The 14,704-nt window shown below is 37.5% G+C and overlaps 1 protein-coding gene across 1 annotated transcript in view; it reads right to left on the bottom strand.

Annotated features, from left to right (window-relative positions):
- Window positions 1–9,065: 9,065 nt before the first annotated feature.
- Window positions 9,066–14,704, bottom strand: part of sema3ab (sema domain, immunoglobulin domain (Ig), short basic domain, secreted, (semaphorin) 3Ab) — a 43,289-nt gene continuing 37,650 nt past the window's right edge. The window contains exons 15-17 of the mRNA XM_017466711.3: window positions 14,108–14,175; window positions 12,593–12,738; window positions 9,066–11,925 (exon numbers count right to left, since the gene is read on the bottom strand). Coding sequence (XP_017322200.3) covers window positions 11,455–11,925; window positions 12,593–12,738; window positions 14,108–14,175 — 685 coding nt within the window. The 3' untranslated portion in view covers window positions 9,066–11,454. The remainder of the gene's footprint in view (window positions 11,926–12,592; window positions 12,739–14,107; window positions 14,176–14,704) is intronic.

The raw sequence follows: 14,704 nt of genomic DNA, 5'->3' as shown, positions 1-14,704 counted from the left end.
TTAAGTCTTGTCATAAATATTGCATATGATCCATGCTGTGCCTCTTTGTTTATTCTTTTGGATTTACCTTTGGATCTTGGAAATTGCTGTGCCTTACTGCATACTCATTTTTGTCTGGCCCACTGCCCACTATTTTGGATTTGCCCTTTGGTTTTATATACTCAGCAAAAAAAAGCGTCCTCTCACATTCAACTGCTTTGATTTCCAGCAAATTTCTTAACATGTGTAAATATTTGTATTAACATAAAAACATTCAACAACTGAAGCATAAACTGAACAACTGATTAAACTGAGATTCAACAAAAATTTAATAAGTCCCTGAACAAAGTGTGTGTGTGTGTGTGTGTGTGTGTGTGGGGGGGGGGGGGGGGGGGGTCAATATCAAAAGTAACAGTCAGTATTGGGTTTGGCCACAAGCTGCTTTAAGTACTACAGTGCATCTCATCCTCATCGACTGTACCAGATTTGTCAATTCTTGCTGTGCAATGTTACCCCACTTTTCCATTTGTAGGTTCTCAATCACGTCTGGGGGGACACACAGTTACATGTAATTTTCCACTGCAAGGACAATCAGCTGTCCCTGTCTCTCTGTAGCACTGCCTTAGACATCTTACATTACGGACATTGCAGTTTATTGCTCTGAACACATCTGCAGTCCTCATCTCTCCCTGCAGCAGTCTTATGGCATGTTCACACAGGTGAACAGGAACCCTAGACACCTTTCTTGTTTTTCAGAGTCAGTAGAAAGGTATCTTTAGTGTCTTAACTTATTGTAACTGTGATCTTAATTGCCTACCACCTGTAAACTGTTCGTGTCTTAAGGACTGTTTCACAGGTGCATGTGCAATAATTGTTTATGGTTCATTGAACAAGCATGAAAAACACTATTTAAACCCTTTCCAATAAAGATCTGTAAAACTAATTTGGATTTTAAAATACAGTCTCATGAAAGAGTGCCATTTCTTTGTTTGCTGAGTATTTATATATGAAGTGAATTTGTATGTAAAGTTGAGGTGGATTGCAACCAGAGCTCAGCAGTCATCTGTGTGGAATGAAGGAAAAATGAAAATCGATGTAGGTCATGGACATACAATTGAAGGTAACTTTGTGAACCTTTGTTAATTTATTTACGCTTCTTTTAACTGACAAAAAAAAAACACAGCCACAGTAAAAGCTGTGAAACTTTAAATGGTATTTGAGTAAGAATGTGAAGATTGTGAGAAACATGTCAGAGTTCACGCAGGTGTATAACTCACTCACCCATGCCACAAAAACACTCACTCACCACCAATGTGATGAGTCTCTCTCTCTGTCTCTCTCATGCATCAGTGAACCCTGCTATCCTCACTGATCAGCAGTCACCACTCTGCCTCATTGAGCTTCTCCACACCCATATCATTGGACAAGAGGGCCTGATCTCTGAACCTGGATGCAGCGCTCAGAACGTAAATCACTCTGTGTGCATGTGTGTGAATGTGTGTCTACAGATGTTCAGCACATGCCTGTGTAACATAGTTCACACTTCTGAATGTCTGGACTCTCACAAGATCACAGTCTTAGATAGACATATGGGATCTTCAAAACGGTCTCAAATAATGGATAGCATAACTTTGGATTAGATCATTTATATCAATTACATCTGTCTCTTCTCCTGTCTACATTACTACAAAACACAACATATCTCTGGTAACACTTCAGTAATGGACATCACATATGAAACATGAAGTCATTGCTAAGTGTGCATTCAATACAATAGATATAGTTGCAATCAGAATTATTCAACCCCCATTGCCAATCAGGTTTATTGTCAAAATTTTCAGACTTTCAGCTGTTTTCAATGAACAAATCAAATTCCTCAGATTCCACCAAGGCTTGGTTGCGGTCCTGGAAGATCCTACAGGGCCAAAACACTCACCTGACTTAAACCCATACAAAATCTCTGGTGGGATTTGACAAAGGTGGTTGCAGCATGCAAACCTATGAATGTTACTGAACTGGTGGCCATTGCTCATGAGGAATGGGCTAAGATTCCTCAAGAAGCTGGTGTCTGGTTAAGCATCTCGTTTGCAGCGGGTCATAATAGCAAAAGGGTGCTCTACTAAGTACTAAAGATGCTTGCCATGAAGGGGCTGAATAATTTTGAAACTGGAGAACTCATTACAAGTTGCATTTTCAGTTCAATTTGAGGAAACCACTTGAAGCATTTGTTGTATTTAACTATTTCAATTGCTTTTGTTTGATTTGTTCATTGCAAATAGCCAAAAGTCTGTGAATTTTGACAATAAACCTGATTTGCAATGGGGGTTGAATAATTTGGATTGAAACTGTGCAGTGGTGATTGAAATTTTGTGAATTTTCTATATTTCTGCATAAACATGACATAAGACATCATCAGATTCCTAAAAGTAAGTCCTGAAAGTAGATAAAGAGAACCCAATTAAACAAATGATACAAAAATATTGTACTTGGTCATTTACCATCCATCTTCTACCGCTTACTCCTTTTCAGGGTCACGGGGAACCTGGAGCATATCCCAGGGAGCATCGGGCACAAGGCGGGGTACACCCTGGACAGGGTGCCAGTCCATCGCAGGGCAACTTGGTCATATACTTATTGAAGAAAATGATCCAATATTACATATCTGTGAGTGTCAAAACTATGTGAACCTTTGCTTTCAGAATCTGGTGTGACTCCCTTGTGCAGCAATAACTGCAACTAAACGTTTCCGGTAAGTGTTGATCAGTCCTGCACATCGGCTTGGAGGAATTTTAGCCCATTCCTCAGTACAGAACAACTTCAACTCTGGGATGTTGGTGGGTTTCTTCACATGAACTGCTTGCTTCAGGTCCTTCCACAACATTTCTATTGGATTAATGTCAGGACTTTGACTTGGCCATTCCAAAACATTCTTTAACCATTCTTTCATAGAACGACTTGTGTGCTTAGGGTTGTTGTCTTGAAGCATGACCCACTTTCTGTTGAGATTCAATTCCTGGATAGATGTCCTGATATTTTCCTTAAGAATTCACTCCTATAATTCAGAATTATACGAAGTCGCCCTGGTCCAGATGCAGCAAAACAGACCCAAACCATAATACTTCCACCACCAGGTCTCACCAATGGGATAAGGTTCTTATGCTGGAATGCAATGTTTCGCTTTGTCCAAACTTAAAGCTTAATTTAAACGAAAATGTTCTATTTTGGTCTCATACATCTACAAAACTTTTTTGGTCTCATACATCTACAAAACTGCAGATGGGCAGCATTGTTCTTTTTGGAGAGCAGTGGCTTTCTCCTAGCAACCCTGCCATGCACATGTTTAACTCTATGAGAAACACTCATATGATAGTGAAATACCTATATCTGAATTTTCTGTTTACACTCCAGCAGTTTATTTATGTGTTTACTTATTTTTGTTAAAATCATCTTTGATACCTAAAACCCATCAGGTATTTTTATCTGACACACAGTATCTATTCAGTACTTTGGGATTTGCACTTTAAAGTGTAGCTTTTTTCCTGAACACATATGATTAGGAGAAGTCATTTATGCAGTATTAATTTTTGTACGTCTTGTATAGATTGCAAGTACAAGCAATCGTTAATTAGCCTATACATATAAGGGAATATGAGAACACTAAATAAAGTACTAACAAGATGGTAATAATGCCAAATAACTGCTCTATTCACTACTTACAGTCTCACTTAATGACTATGAATTCATATAATATACGACCTCCTATAATGAAATGTTGCCATATGTGCTAATAAAGAATCACAAAACTGAAGAGAGGTTAAACAAATTTAAACTTCAATATGGCATATCATAATCTTTCTCAGTTTTGTAATATTTTTATTGAAATCCCAGGAAATATTTGTGAATCATTTCCTTTTAGCCCACAGGGGGCAGCAGATGCAGTAGTTTTCTTTCTAGGATGTATCTAGTAGTAGATAGTACTAGTATCTAGTATTATCTAGTAGTAGTTGTCATCTAGGATGATCTGAAAAGACACTTTTCTTCAGTCTGGTCATTCAATGACAGATTGAGATTATTTTAATACTTCAAAAATGTATTTTGTATATTAATTGAACACTCCATGTAGACATGTACCAATAATCTGTTGAATGATATATGGCAATGCTCAGCACAGAATGTATTATTATTATTATTATTATTATTATTATTATTATTATTATTAGTAGTAGTAGTAGTAGTAGTATTAGTAGTAGTAGTAGTAGTAGTAGTAGTATTGAATTACCATCCACTATTTGCATAATGGTTTATAGTCAACCATGGTTCAAGGCTGAGATAAAGGAATGGCTTTATTGTTAGAATTTTATCTCTGATTGGTGTGTGCCAAGCTTTTCATTCTGAGTCTCTGCATCAGTCGCCTGTAGGCTTGTGTATGAAGTAGCAGAATGCCACAGATGCTACAGAGCAAAATTTCCATTACAGTGTGAGGCTTCCTTTGAACCATGATAAGCAAGGTCCTCTCTTACACACATGGGCTTTCACCTTCCAGTAAAACTATGTCAACAATCTCAAGACAATGAGCCAGTATGTAGGGCAACATCACCAGTGTGGAGACATGTACATGAAGGATATAGTGTATGAGGAGTATTGGTCTTTCAATTCATCACACGAATAAGACATTTCTTAATATGATTGTGAATTTCTGATTGGTTGCAGTCTAAATTTAATAATTCTCAATTTCAAAACTCTAACTATAAACAGCTGTTAAATGATGATAGACCTCATGCTTAACTGTTTCTACATTAGTATCTTAGGAGTATGATGAAATTTACAGTTGAGGTCATATGTTTCATACATTGTTTACATTATTTTGTTTAAAGAACTTTTTTATTTAGTACTGTCCTACATAGGATATTTACATGTTAACCAGAAGACAAAAATAAATAAATAAATAACAGTTTACACTGGTCATCCTGTTCAAAAGTTTACATCCCCTATCTCTTAATATAGTGTGCTGCCTTCTTGAGAATCAGTGTATTTTTGCACCTTTTCTAATAGTTGTGTATGAATCCCTCAGTTGTCCTCAGTGTGAAAAGATGGATCTCAACATCATATAGTCACCGTTGGAAAGGGGTTCATTTTCTGGAGATGCTGGAAAAGCAAAGAATGCACAGGACCTTTTCTGAAGAACAGTGAACAGTTTAACTGCTCAGGACAAACAAGGGACACATGAACAACTATCACAAAACATAAAAACAGTCGCTGATCATCCAAATAACACCACGCGGTATTAAGAATCAAGCGTATGTAAACTTTTGAACTGGTTCATTTGTGTAAATTCAGTTATTATTGTGTCTTGTGGACTATATGTAAGCATCTGTTATGTGAAATAGCTTATTCAGGGCAGAACTAAATAAAAAAACTAAATGCAATTTTTATGATCCCTCTTATTAAAAAAATAAAATTACATTTTGCAGATGTTGCATGGTGTATGCAAACTTATGACCTCAACTGTATATTGTTTTTGTTTTGTTTTTTTCCTTTTGAATAAGTTAACTGTAAATAATGTGCAGGGTTCCCTATTAATGCACCATTTCAGAGAAAGGCATATTTATGGAGCACCAGAGAAGCTTCTCCAAGTCAGAGGTCACTTAACAGGTTACATCATTAAATGCTTTGGGTTCACAGATGTGTGCCATAAATATAAATGTTGAGGTGTTTGCTTCTATAATAAGAACACACATTCAGTTATATTTAATACTTCTCTCCAGGACTCCATCATACTCAGTGTAATTAAATGCAATTGCTGTATAAAATCGTTGTTACTCACAGTTTTGACTACAGTAAAGTCAAAATGGTTCTCATTTAGAGTTGATATGCTTGGCTCCAACTACCGGGAGCGAGCAAACCCTCGCAATATTTTAGAGGACATGTGATAACATACTTCACCACCAGATAGCAGGCTTGTCTCATTCTTAAAAATTTGTATCTTGTGCGTACAATTAGATGCATGCAAATCTTGGGTAATAGAAATGAAACAAAGTTTACACAGCAATTATAAAATAGTATTGAAATGATTGATCCATATGAAGTTATTTAAACTTTATATAATGCTAAAATTCAAACAGAGCTGTACTTAATATATTATTCTATGGAGTCAGACCCCAAGGAAAAAATCCACACTGAAACATAGGGTTTGTTTTGATCTGACAGTGTGTGACTAATGCAGTTACAGTGGCACTTAAGAGGAAAAAGCAAGCAAGAGCTTCTTTCCTTACTCCTCATTTTCCAGAAACATTCAACATTATGTAATGTAAAAATAGTGGACAGAGCAAATGTTGGACTCAAAGTTCCAGAATGCAATTCAGCTATATGATGTAGTTATGCTGAGTTATCGCAGAGACTTCATTTGGCTAATTAACGATGTATAAGATGATAAGTGCTATGGCATTAAAGGGTTACCATGAAAGTTGACGCTTTAGCGTGTACAGATGAGGACATTAGAGAGAGCTGGACAGACTAAAGGACTAAAGTGCTGCTTCATCAATTCTTTAAGGTAGACATGAACTAAGAGCTAATTTCCACTCGCACCACTATCAGCAGGTAGAACAGGATTGTAGGTAATGTAGGATACTGTAAGCCAAAGTGAAAATCAAGTAACGTGTTCCTGAAAGAAGTTTAAACTGAAAACATCAATGCAGAACGTAATTACAAAAAAAAATCCTGGATGCCATTAAAAATTACATTTAATTATAAAGAATAATCTGCAAGTCGTTCAGGGTGGATCTTTCTTTTAAAGCTAAAGCAGGCAAGCATTCTACACTAACACATCCTAATCCAGGGTTTCATCATTTCCTGAATGGACTACTGTGACTTCCTGGCTGACCTTCGATCATAAACAGATGGTTGAAAATGCAGCAGCTGGTCTGGTTCTCAACCAGCCCAAAAACATACGTTACACCTCTCTTAACCTTGCATTATTCAACGCTTGCATTTAGGGCTCTTGTTGAAATAACACCTACCTCCATACATTTACTCAAAGGACCTTATGCTGCACTGCTCCACTATAGTTTCGAAGAAACGTTCTTTGAAGTTACCATTGTTACCTCCTACATAGATCATCCATGGTGGAAAGAGTTACCTATCTCCATTTGTCTTGTAGAACCTCTAGAAATCTTATAGAAGCATCTCAAGACCCTGTTTGTCTGAACACACTCGATCATCCAATGCTAATACACTTATATGCTCTAAATGCTCCTTTTTGCTCTTACTTTTTATTGTGATGTTCAATAAAAATTATTGTTAATAAAGATTTACTTTTTCTCTCTCTCCTTACACCATAGAGCCTACCCAAATTGTAATATTTTAGGCCAATCAAATTTATTAGGTGGTTATTATCTATGGTGGTGCAGAGGGTAGTGTTGGCGCCTCAACAGGTCCTCCAGGTTTCACAGTTCAAGTTTATTGAGGATGATTAAATTAATTCATTATGTAAAGTGAATTAAAACATGACACAATTTCAAAGCAAGCCCTTTTTAAGAAACTGGATTTCTCTGATCCATCTCTGCAAATGATGATATTGTTCACTTTGGGCTATATTCAGATTTGAGTTACACGCATAGTGAGGAGTTAGCACCGAAATTGTGCACATCAGTATTCAGACCTTAGATGAACACTGATCAGCAAATAACATTAACATTGACAGGCGAAGTGAATAACATTGATTATCTTATTACAATGGTACATACCAAGTGGTGGGATATATTATGAGGCAAATGAGCAGTCAGTTCTCAAAGTTGATGTGTTGGAAGCAGGAAAAATAGGCAAGCATAAGGAGCTGAGCAACTTTGACAAGAGCCAAATTGTGATGGCTAGATGACTGGGTCAGAGCATCTCCAAAATTTCAGTTCTTGTGGGGTGTTCCTTGTACACAGTGGTTAGTACCAACCGGTGAACTGGCAACAGGGTAATAGGTGCCCATGGGTCACTGATGTGAGTGGGGAGCGAAGGCTAGCCCATCTGGTCCGATCCCACAGAAGAGTTACTGTAGCACAAATTGCTGATGAAGTTAATGCTGGCTATGATAGAAAGGTGTCAAAACACGCAGTGCATGACAGCTTGCTGCGTAGACCAGTCAGAATATTTCAACATGATAATGAGCCCTGTCACACTTCAAAAAAATTGTTCAGGAATGGTTTGAGAAACATCACAAGACTTGGCCTCCAGCTTCCCCAGATATTAATCTGAGCAAGCAATTTTGTAACATTAATTTGGATGACTAGTTTACTCTGTTTGCAAAGAATATAAAAAAAGAATCTTTGTTCTTTAATGACCAGTTCAGTCATTTCTATATTCTTATTCCTGCATAAACTTCACTTTTCCTGTTGCTGGCTGTATTGTAACAAACGCTATTTTATAAATTATCATCCAATAAAGTTGGGTGTTATCCATGATACCAAACAGAGAAATTTGAACTGATATCACGATTAAATGTGATTATCATGAATAGGTTTATAACTTTTCATATTCTGTTCATGAACAGTCAGTCTTACAGACCACTATTATTAGATTAAATGCAAATGCTAAATCCTATTGTAACTGACAGCAAAGGTGGTAAAATGCAATTCGCTTCAGTCCACATTTTCTATTCTCCTATTTTTTATTTTTTTTTTAGGCTTAATGGAAAGTGCTTGTGTTTATAGCTAGTGGTCTAGACACAACTGAAAAACTCCTGTAATGAGAGCTCAACACAAGAAACCCTGGTAACCTCAGAGGCATGAGCTGCACATGGAAATGCAACTTAAGAACCTATGAAAGCCCAGTCAGAATACGTGGAACTTTCTATTGACTTCTGATGTATACATCCTAATTAGGTTCCTTTCAGTTTCAGTACCACATCCTTTAAGGAACTATTGTCCAGATTAACAGCGTGCTTAATCTGTTCATTAAACCCTAGCCTTTACCATCATGCCATCCATCCTTGGATTTGTTCCTAATAGTGGATAAATTTATTCATCTGTTGAATGAATATAGCAGTGCTGAGAGGAAGTGGGCCAGTATCAATCGGAAACAAGAACATAGCAGCACACCTCTTGAGAGCAAGTTCTTACAAGAGACATTTATTAGAACACTGGAATACATGCCAAAACAAATAATTTACAGCAGCATTTTTTTTTTTCCATCACTCTCCCTCTTTTCCATCCAGTTTTGCCCAACCGTTGTGGAAGTGTCAGTTTCTGTCCCAGGTTCACTGACCATATACTGTTTTGAGTTGCATTTCATATTGTATATTGTAAAATAGTGAGAAAATACACAGTCAGACCTGTGAGATTCCACATCCATTTAGTGTATACATCATTCGTGTGAGCTACAGTAGGAGAGAGTACCACAGGCAGCAGTACAGCCCTTAGCTAACACTGTATTTGTCACATATCTAAGAGTAGGAGTGTGTTCACCTCAGAGTAAATGTGGACTGTCAGGAGTCTACAGCCATATGTGGCACTCACAACATTACTAACTAGCTACTGCAAATGCTAGACGAACAAATGGGGTGATAAGAGCATTCGCATGCAGATTGTACACGTTTTATCTTTCTTCCCAAATATTTTACAGTATATTCACAGCTACATTCAGGTGTTTTTACATACTTCTTGTTATATTAAACCAATATAGACTTTAAAGTGGGAATATTAAAGCATCCTGCCTTGTCTGTCTTCTCTAAGTCTATTTCTTTACTTCTGTACGACAGGGAAAAATCAGGAAGAAGAATGGTTTTGTTTTGTTTTCCCAGTGAAAAACTCAACTACACTTTCAACTATGTTTTCAGTTCTTCACAATAATACAGTGCAGGCTGAATACAGGTTGTGTGTAAGTTCAAATTTACAGCAAGAGGAAATGCATAAAATACACATGAATGGTGGTTTAATGAGGTCTGATTTGGTAATGTTTTACCTTCTGAAAAGAACTTTCGATAACACAAGATTCTTTCCCATTAAGATAAATAAATCACCGCCCAAACGTGTAACTCCTGACACAGGATAATTTACAAATGTTCTATTTAAGTAAGGAATAAAACATGACACAGTGTGCTGTTATAGGAAATTAATCAATTACAGTGTGATGTGGCACAATTTGAAATGGAGTTAATCTTACCCCCCTGAAGTGGATGAATTTCCGATAACTGCACATCCTGGAATGTTCTGTTCCTCTTATACCACAACAATGATTATAAATGTTAATTTATTCATGAATGTAACATCAGACTTTTTAGCCATTTATAGCTATATTCAATTGTGGAACATCTTTCCTCGTAACAGCTGTAAACAGTCATTCTCTCACTTGTAATGGTGGAAAACTTACTGAACATTGCAAAGCACTGACACTGACACTGGAGACTCCTTCCAAAAATATCATACAAACTTCTCCTTATGGAAAACTTCACCACATCAGTAATTAGATGCTTTTCTTTGTCAAATGAAAGCATTTAAAAAAAATTACTATCCTTACATTATGTGGAATGTCCACCACACAAGTTCCTGTGAATGAGTTGTTACTATAGAAATGATAATGTATTTGAATGAGCGTGTTAATATTCACCTTGCTGATGTTATAGAAAATGAATCAACACTTTCTAACCAATCAGCATTCGACCATTCAAAAGTGCCATAGTATAAACAGCATTATTTGATCACACTGATGGTGTGTCACTTTCTGTTGGGTCAAGATTTCTATAATAAGGGTAAATTGAAACTCAAAAAGCAGCTCTGATAAAGAAAACTAGAATACAAATGTTTAGTAGCTCAGAAAACAGAAGTTCGAGTGAGAAGATGAAGAGATCTCAATAATAAAATAACTCTATATTATGCAATATTCTTATATATAATTCTGACAAAGTACAAAATTAAATATTACTCTACAAAATAGCTGAAGGACGTATTTATGTCGGAAAGCTTATAGAGGAAAGGGAACACACATTGTGTATTAGTGTCATGGCCAAATGCTTTTGGAGCAGTTAAAAATAAGGAGAAGGAAAAAAGTGAGTTTTAAAAAGAGGACACTGAGACCTGCTGGATCTTCACTGGGAAAGACTCAGTTTTGCTCTGCAGATACACGTTTAGGGGTTTTATGCAGTATATATGCACAGACGTTTAATCAGTGGCCTTCAGCTGTGTCTTTATTCTGACAGACAGAAGTAGGTCTCGTAGAAGTCATTTAATTCTGTATAATTTTTACAGAATATTGTCGCGCCATGTTATTATCCATTCTGGGTATGAGTGAATTTTTCCACTGAAGACTCCCGGATTTTGAGTCTGAATGAACAGTTCTGAGTTAGAGTGTGTTTTGCCTCCAACATACACTCTCTCTGCAGGAGAGGTGGACTATTGTATTCACATTTCCTGTGTGTGCCTCTCAGAGTCACAGTCAGTAGAATGGTCAGAGTCATTTCTCTTTGCATGTGTTTGCAGTTACGTGGGCATGGGGTCACACACTGCGAGGTGCCCGCGGTGTCTCGTGGGTCCTACGATTGCGCCCTTTCTTGCTCTCCTGCATGAGCTTCCACTTGCTGGAGTTGGACTGGCTGGTGTGAAGAAGCTGGGCAGCATGTGATTGGCTAGCATGTAGGTGATGGGCTTTTTGCCTCCTCTGCTTCCGCTCTTTCTTCCACACTTGCTCACACAGCTGGTCCACACTGTTAGGGCCAGGCGGGTCGATCAGAGACAGGAAGTCCTGGTACCACAGTTTGGCATGTGAGGAGTGGCTGATGTCTGAGGGTGGCCGTTGTAGGAGATCGTCCAGGTGATCAGAAGGTATGACGTGGAGCGTCAGCCGCAGGAGTGTCTGGATGAAACCGTGTTCCACTGCGTGGCAGTAATACACACCTGAGTCCTTCGGAAGCAGGCTTCGGATTAGTAGACCCTGTTCAGTTCCCATCACTCGCTCGTCTGACTTTATCTGAACACACACACACACAAGATCAGACTATATGGCTTTATCCTTCTTTCATAGGCATACACACTCACATACGAGATCCAGCTCAGTAAAATAGTATCTTTACTAAACACATTTGCTAAGGAAGGATTTTTAAAAATATAATTAATTAATATAATTAATTATTTATACTTTTAAGAGTATATTTAATGAGTATTTAAGTATTTTCCCTTCCTCAAGTAAGCTTATAAAGACAAAAATGCACTTTTACTTATTTACAATCAGCAGTTACATTACATGTTCTTCCTACTATCTTTATTTTATTTCTATTTTATTTTATTTAAGGATGTTCTAATCATTTTGTTTTTTTTTTCCTTTTGATTTGGTGCTCTAATCTAGTAACACCCGCATATATGAGATGGATGAGATCCACTGTTATGATGGATGAATTTAACATTTAGTGAAGGTCCCTCGCTGGTGACACAATGAAAAGATACCAGACTTTTGGGATAAAAAAATTAAACTGCCTTGCTCACAGGGACCAATCAAATGTCAAAACTATTAGATATGCAGAACTATTGGTCTACAACAAGATACTATAAAAACATAACCAGGCTATAGCACAAACTTTCCAGTTTTTGGTTTATTTTCGTACTATTCATACACATTGTTACACACACATACGACATACTTCTTGTTTGCGGTCCTCGCCATGTTTCTGGAACTGCCAGTAGATGAGAGCACGCTGAGACTTAGGGCTGCACTCCAGGAAGGAGCTGCTGTTCTCCACCCCATAGACCGTCTTATCCAGCAGGGTGCTCTCACCATTCTCCTCGTCTAAACAAAGAGTAAGCGATTCCATTTCAAGACACATAATCCCACTGGGAAATGACCATGTAGAGGGCAGAGAGTGGGATCTGGCTATGCCAATGGTCAGTGTGTGTTTGTGTGTGTGTGAGTGAGAGACAGAGAGAGTGTGTGTTTTTATGAATGGGTACATGTTCATTCCACTCACATTCTCATGTGTTTGCAAGAGGCCCTCATGTCCAGCAGAGAGGATATGAGCTAGTAATTCAAACCATGAGCATGAACTTACAACTACACACACGATTTATTTATTGGTTTTGGATGTTTTATATATTTATATCAGAGTGTCAGAGTGAGGTTATGCTGGAATCTTCTGCCATTGTCCTTACTGAAATATCATGTATATTTCACATTTGAAAATATGTTTTTCTGCTTATGTGGTTGTGTGAGTATTTTGTGATTACATATTAAAAACACATGAAGATGCATTTCATATGCCCTAAAAATGCACGTAACATCATGTGAACGAGATATGCATTACACGGTCCGTACAGGATTTCGGGGAGTTTTTTTGGTGATTGCTGTGTCAAAAAATGCTTGATTTTGCTGCAGCTTTTTTCAAAATTTGTGATGTAACTTGTGTAGTTGTTTGTGGGTGGGTTTTTTTGTGAAAAACTACTTGAAATGGTGAAATTTAAATTTGCATGAAATTGTTTTTCGCAGTGACGTTTGTTGGTAAATGAGACATTTTAGCTGTACTTTTGTTCGACACGCTTGAATCGAAGAGCTTTGGCTAAATGCGCATTGTAGTGACATCACATGAGACATCTTGGCCCAAATCTGTGGAAAATCTGCATTATGTTACATTTGCCAGCTCCTTCAAATATTGCAGAGTTCTCTTGATTTTGCATTAATTTCTATGATTGCAAAATCCTGGAGGGACTTATTACATGTGAAAAGTCCACTACATGTGAAAAAATGTCTGAAACATAACACATGAAGTGTCCAAAAGGGTTTAAATTTACACGGATATCATGTGAAGTCCATGGGACTTTTCAGTAAGGATGTAACAAAGTGGGTGTGTGTAACAAAAATAGTCTGACATTAAAGTCTGTGTGGTCCCTATGTGTGTGTATTTCCGTTGTAGTTAAATATACACCTTAAACATTCAGTTCCGCTCAGTTAAATTTTTATTTTAGTCCGAAGGTCATAATTATGGAGGCTGTAAGCCAATTGAAATTCTCTTTAAACCTTAATGTCAAGCCTAATGAAAATTCAAGGTTTATACTCATTTAGATAAAGTATATGGTGTGTGTATGACAAGGTGACGAGTATAGTGCTTTGTGGTTAGTTATAAAATGCTGAATGAGGGTTTGCATCTTAAATCTGCAGCTTTTACCGTTGTGCTGCAGGTCCGAGCACTGAGTGAGAGGGTCTCCATTCCTGATGTCCTGGCGCCGAGTCCTCCTACACACACACACACACACACACACACACACACACACACACACGCACACACACACACACACACACACACACACACACACATATGTGAGCTACACATATGTAAACATTCACTAAACACAGGCATTTATCTTTGTCAGAGTCCCATAAGTCCTTCATCTCTAATGGATTAACATGCAAAGTAAATTGCATCTAATATTAAGTGTGTGTGCCTGTTGAAGCGCCAGCCTATTTAGTTTCTGTAATATAACACTACTCTAGTCTTTGCTCTTTCTAAAAACATTTCAAGCAACATATGTCCTGAATCTGTCCTGTGCATACAAATCTTTTCAAGGTTGTTCATCTTTAATAATGTAAGCAATAAGTATGCAAGTATTCAAACTCAAATTCCCAAGATGCAACACTCACTTCTCATGCACGCATGCGCTCACCATCCCCGGAGTTCTGATCAGTCACACCTGGCACCAATCACATACACTCACCGCTAGTATTTAGGGAAGTCCTTCATCCAGTTTATACGCGAAGTATACAC

The sequence above is a fragment of the Ictalurus punctatus genome, chromosome 4 (genome assembly GCF_001660625.3).
Source record: "Ictalurus punctatus breed USDA103 chromosome 4, Coco_2.0, whole genome shotgun sequence".
NCBI classification, from domain to species: domain Eukaryota; kingdom Metazoa; phylum Chordata; class Actinopteri; order Siluriformes; family Ictaluridae; genus Ictalurus; species Ictalurus punctatus.
The sequence above is the reverse complement of the archived record's forward strand: the minus strand, read 5'-3'. Positions and strand labels throughout refer to the sequence as shown.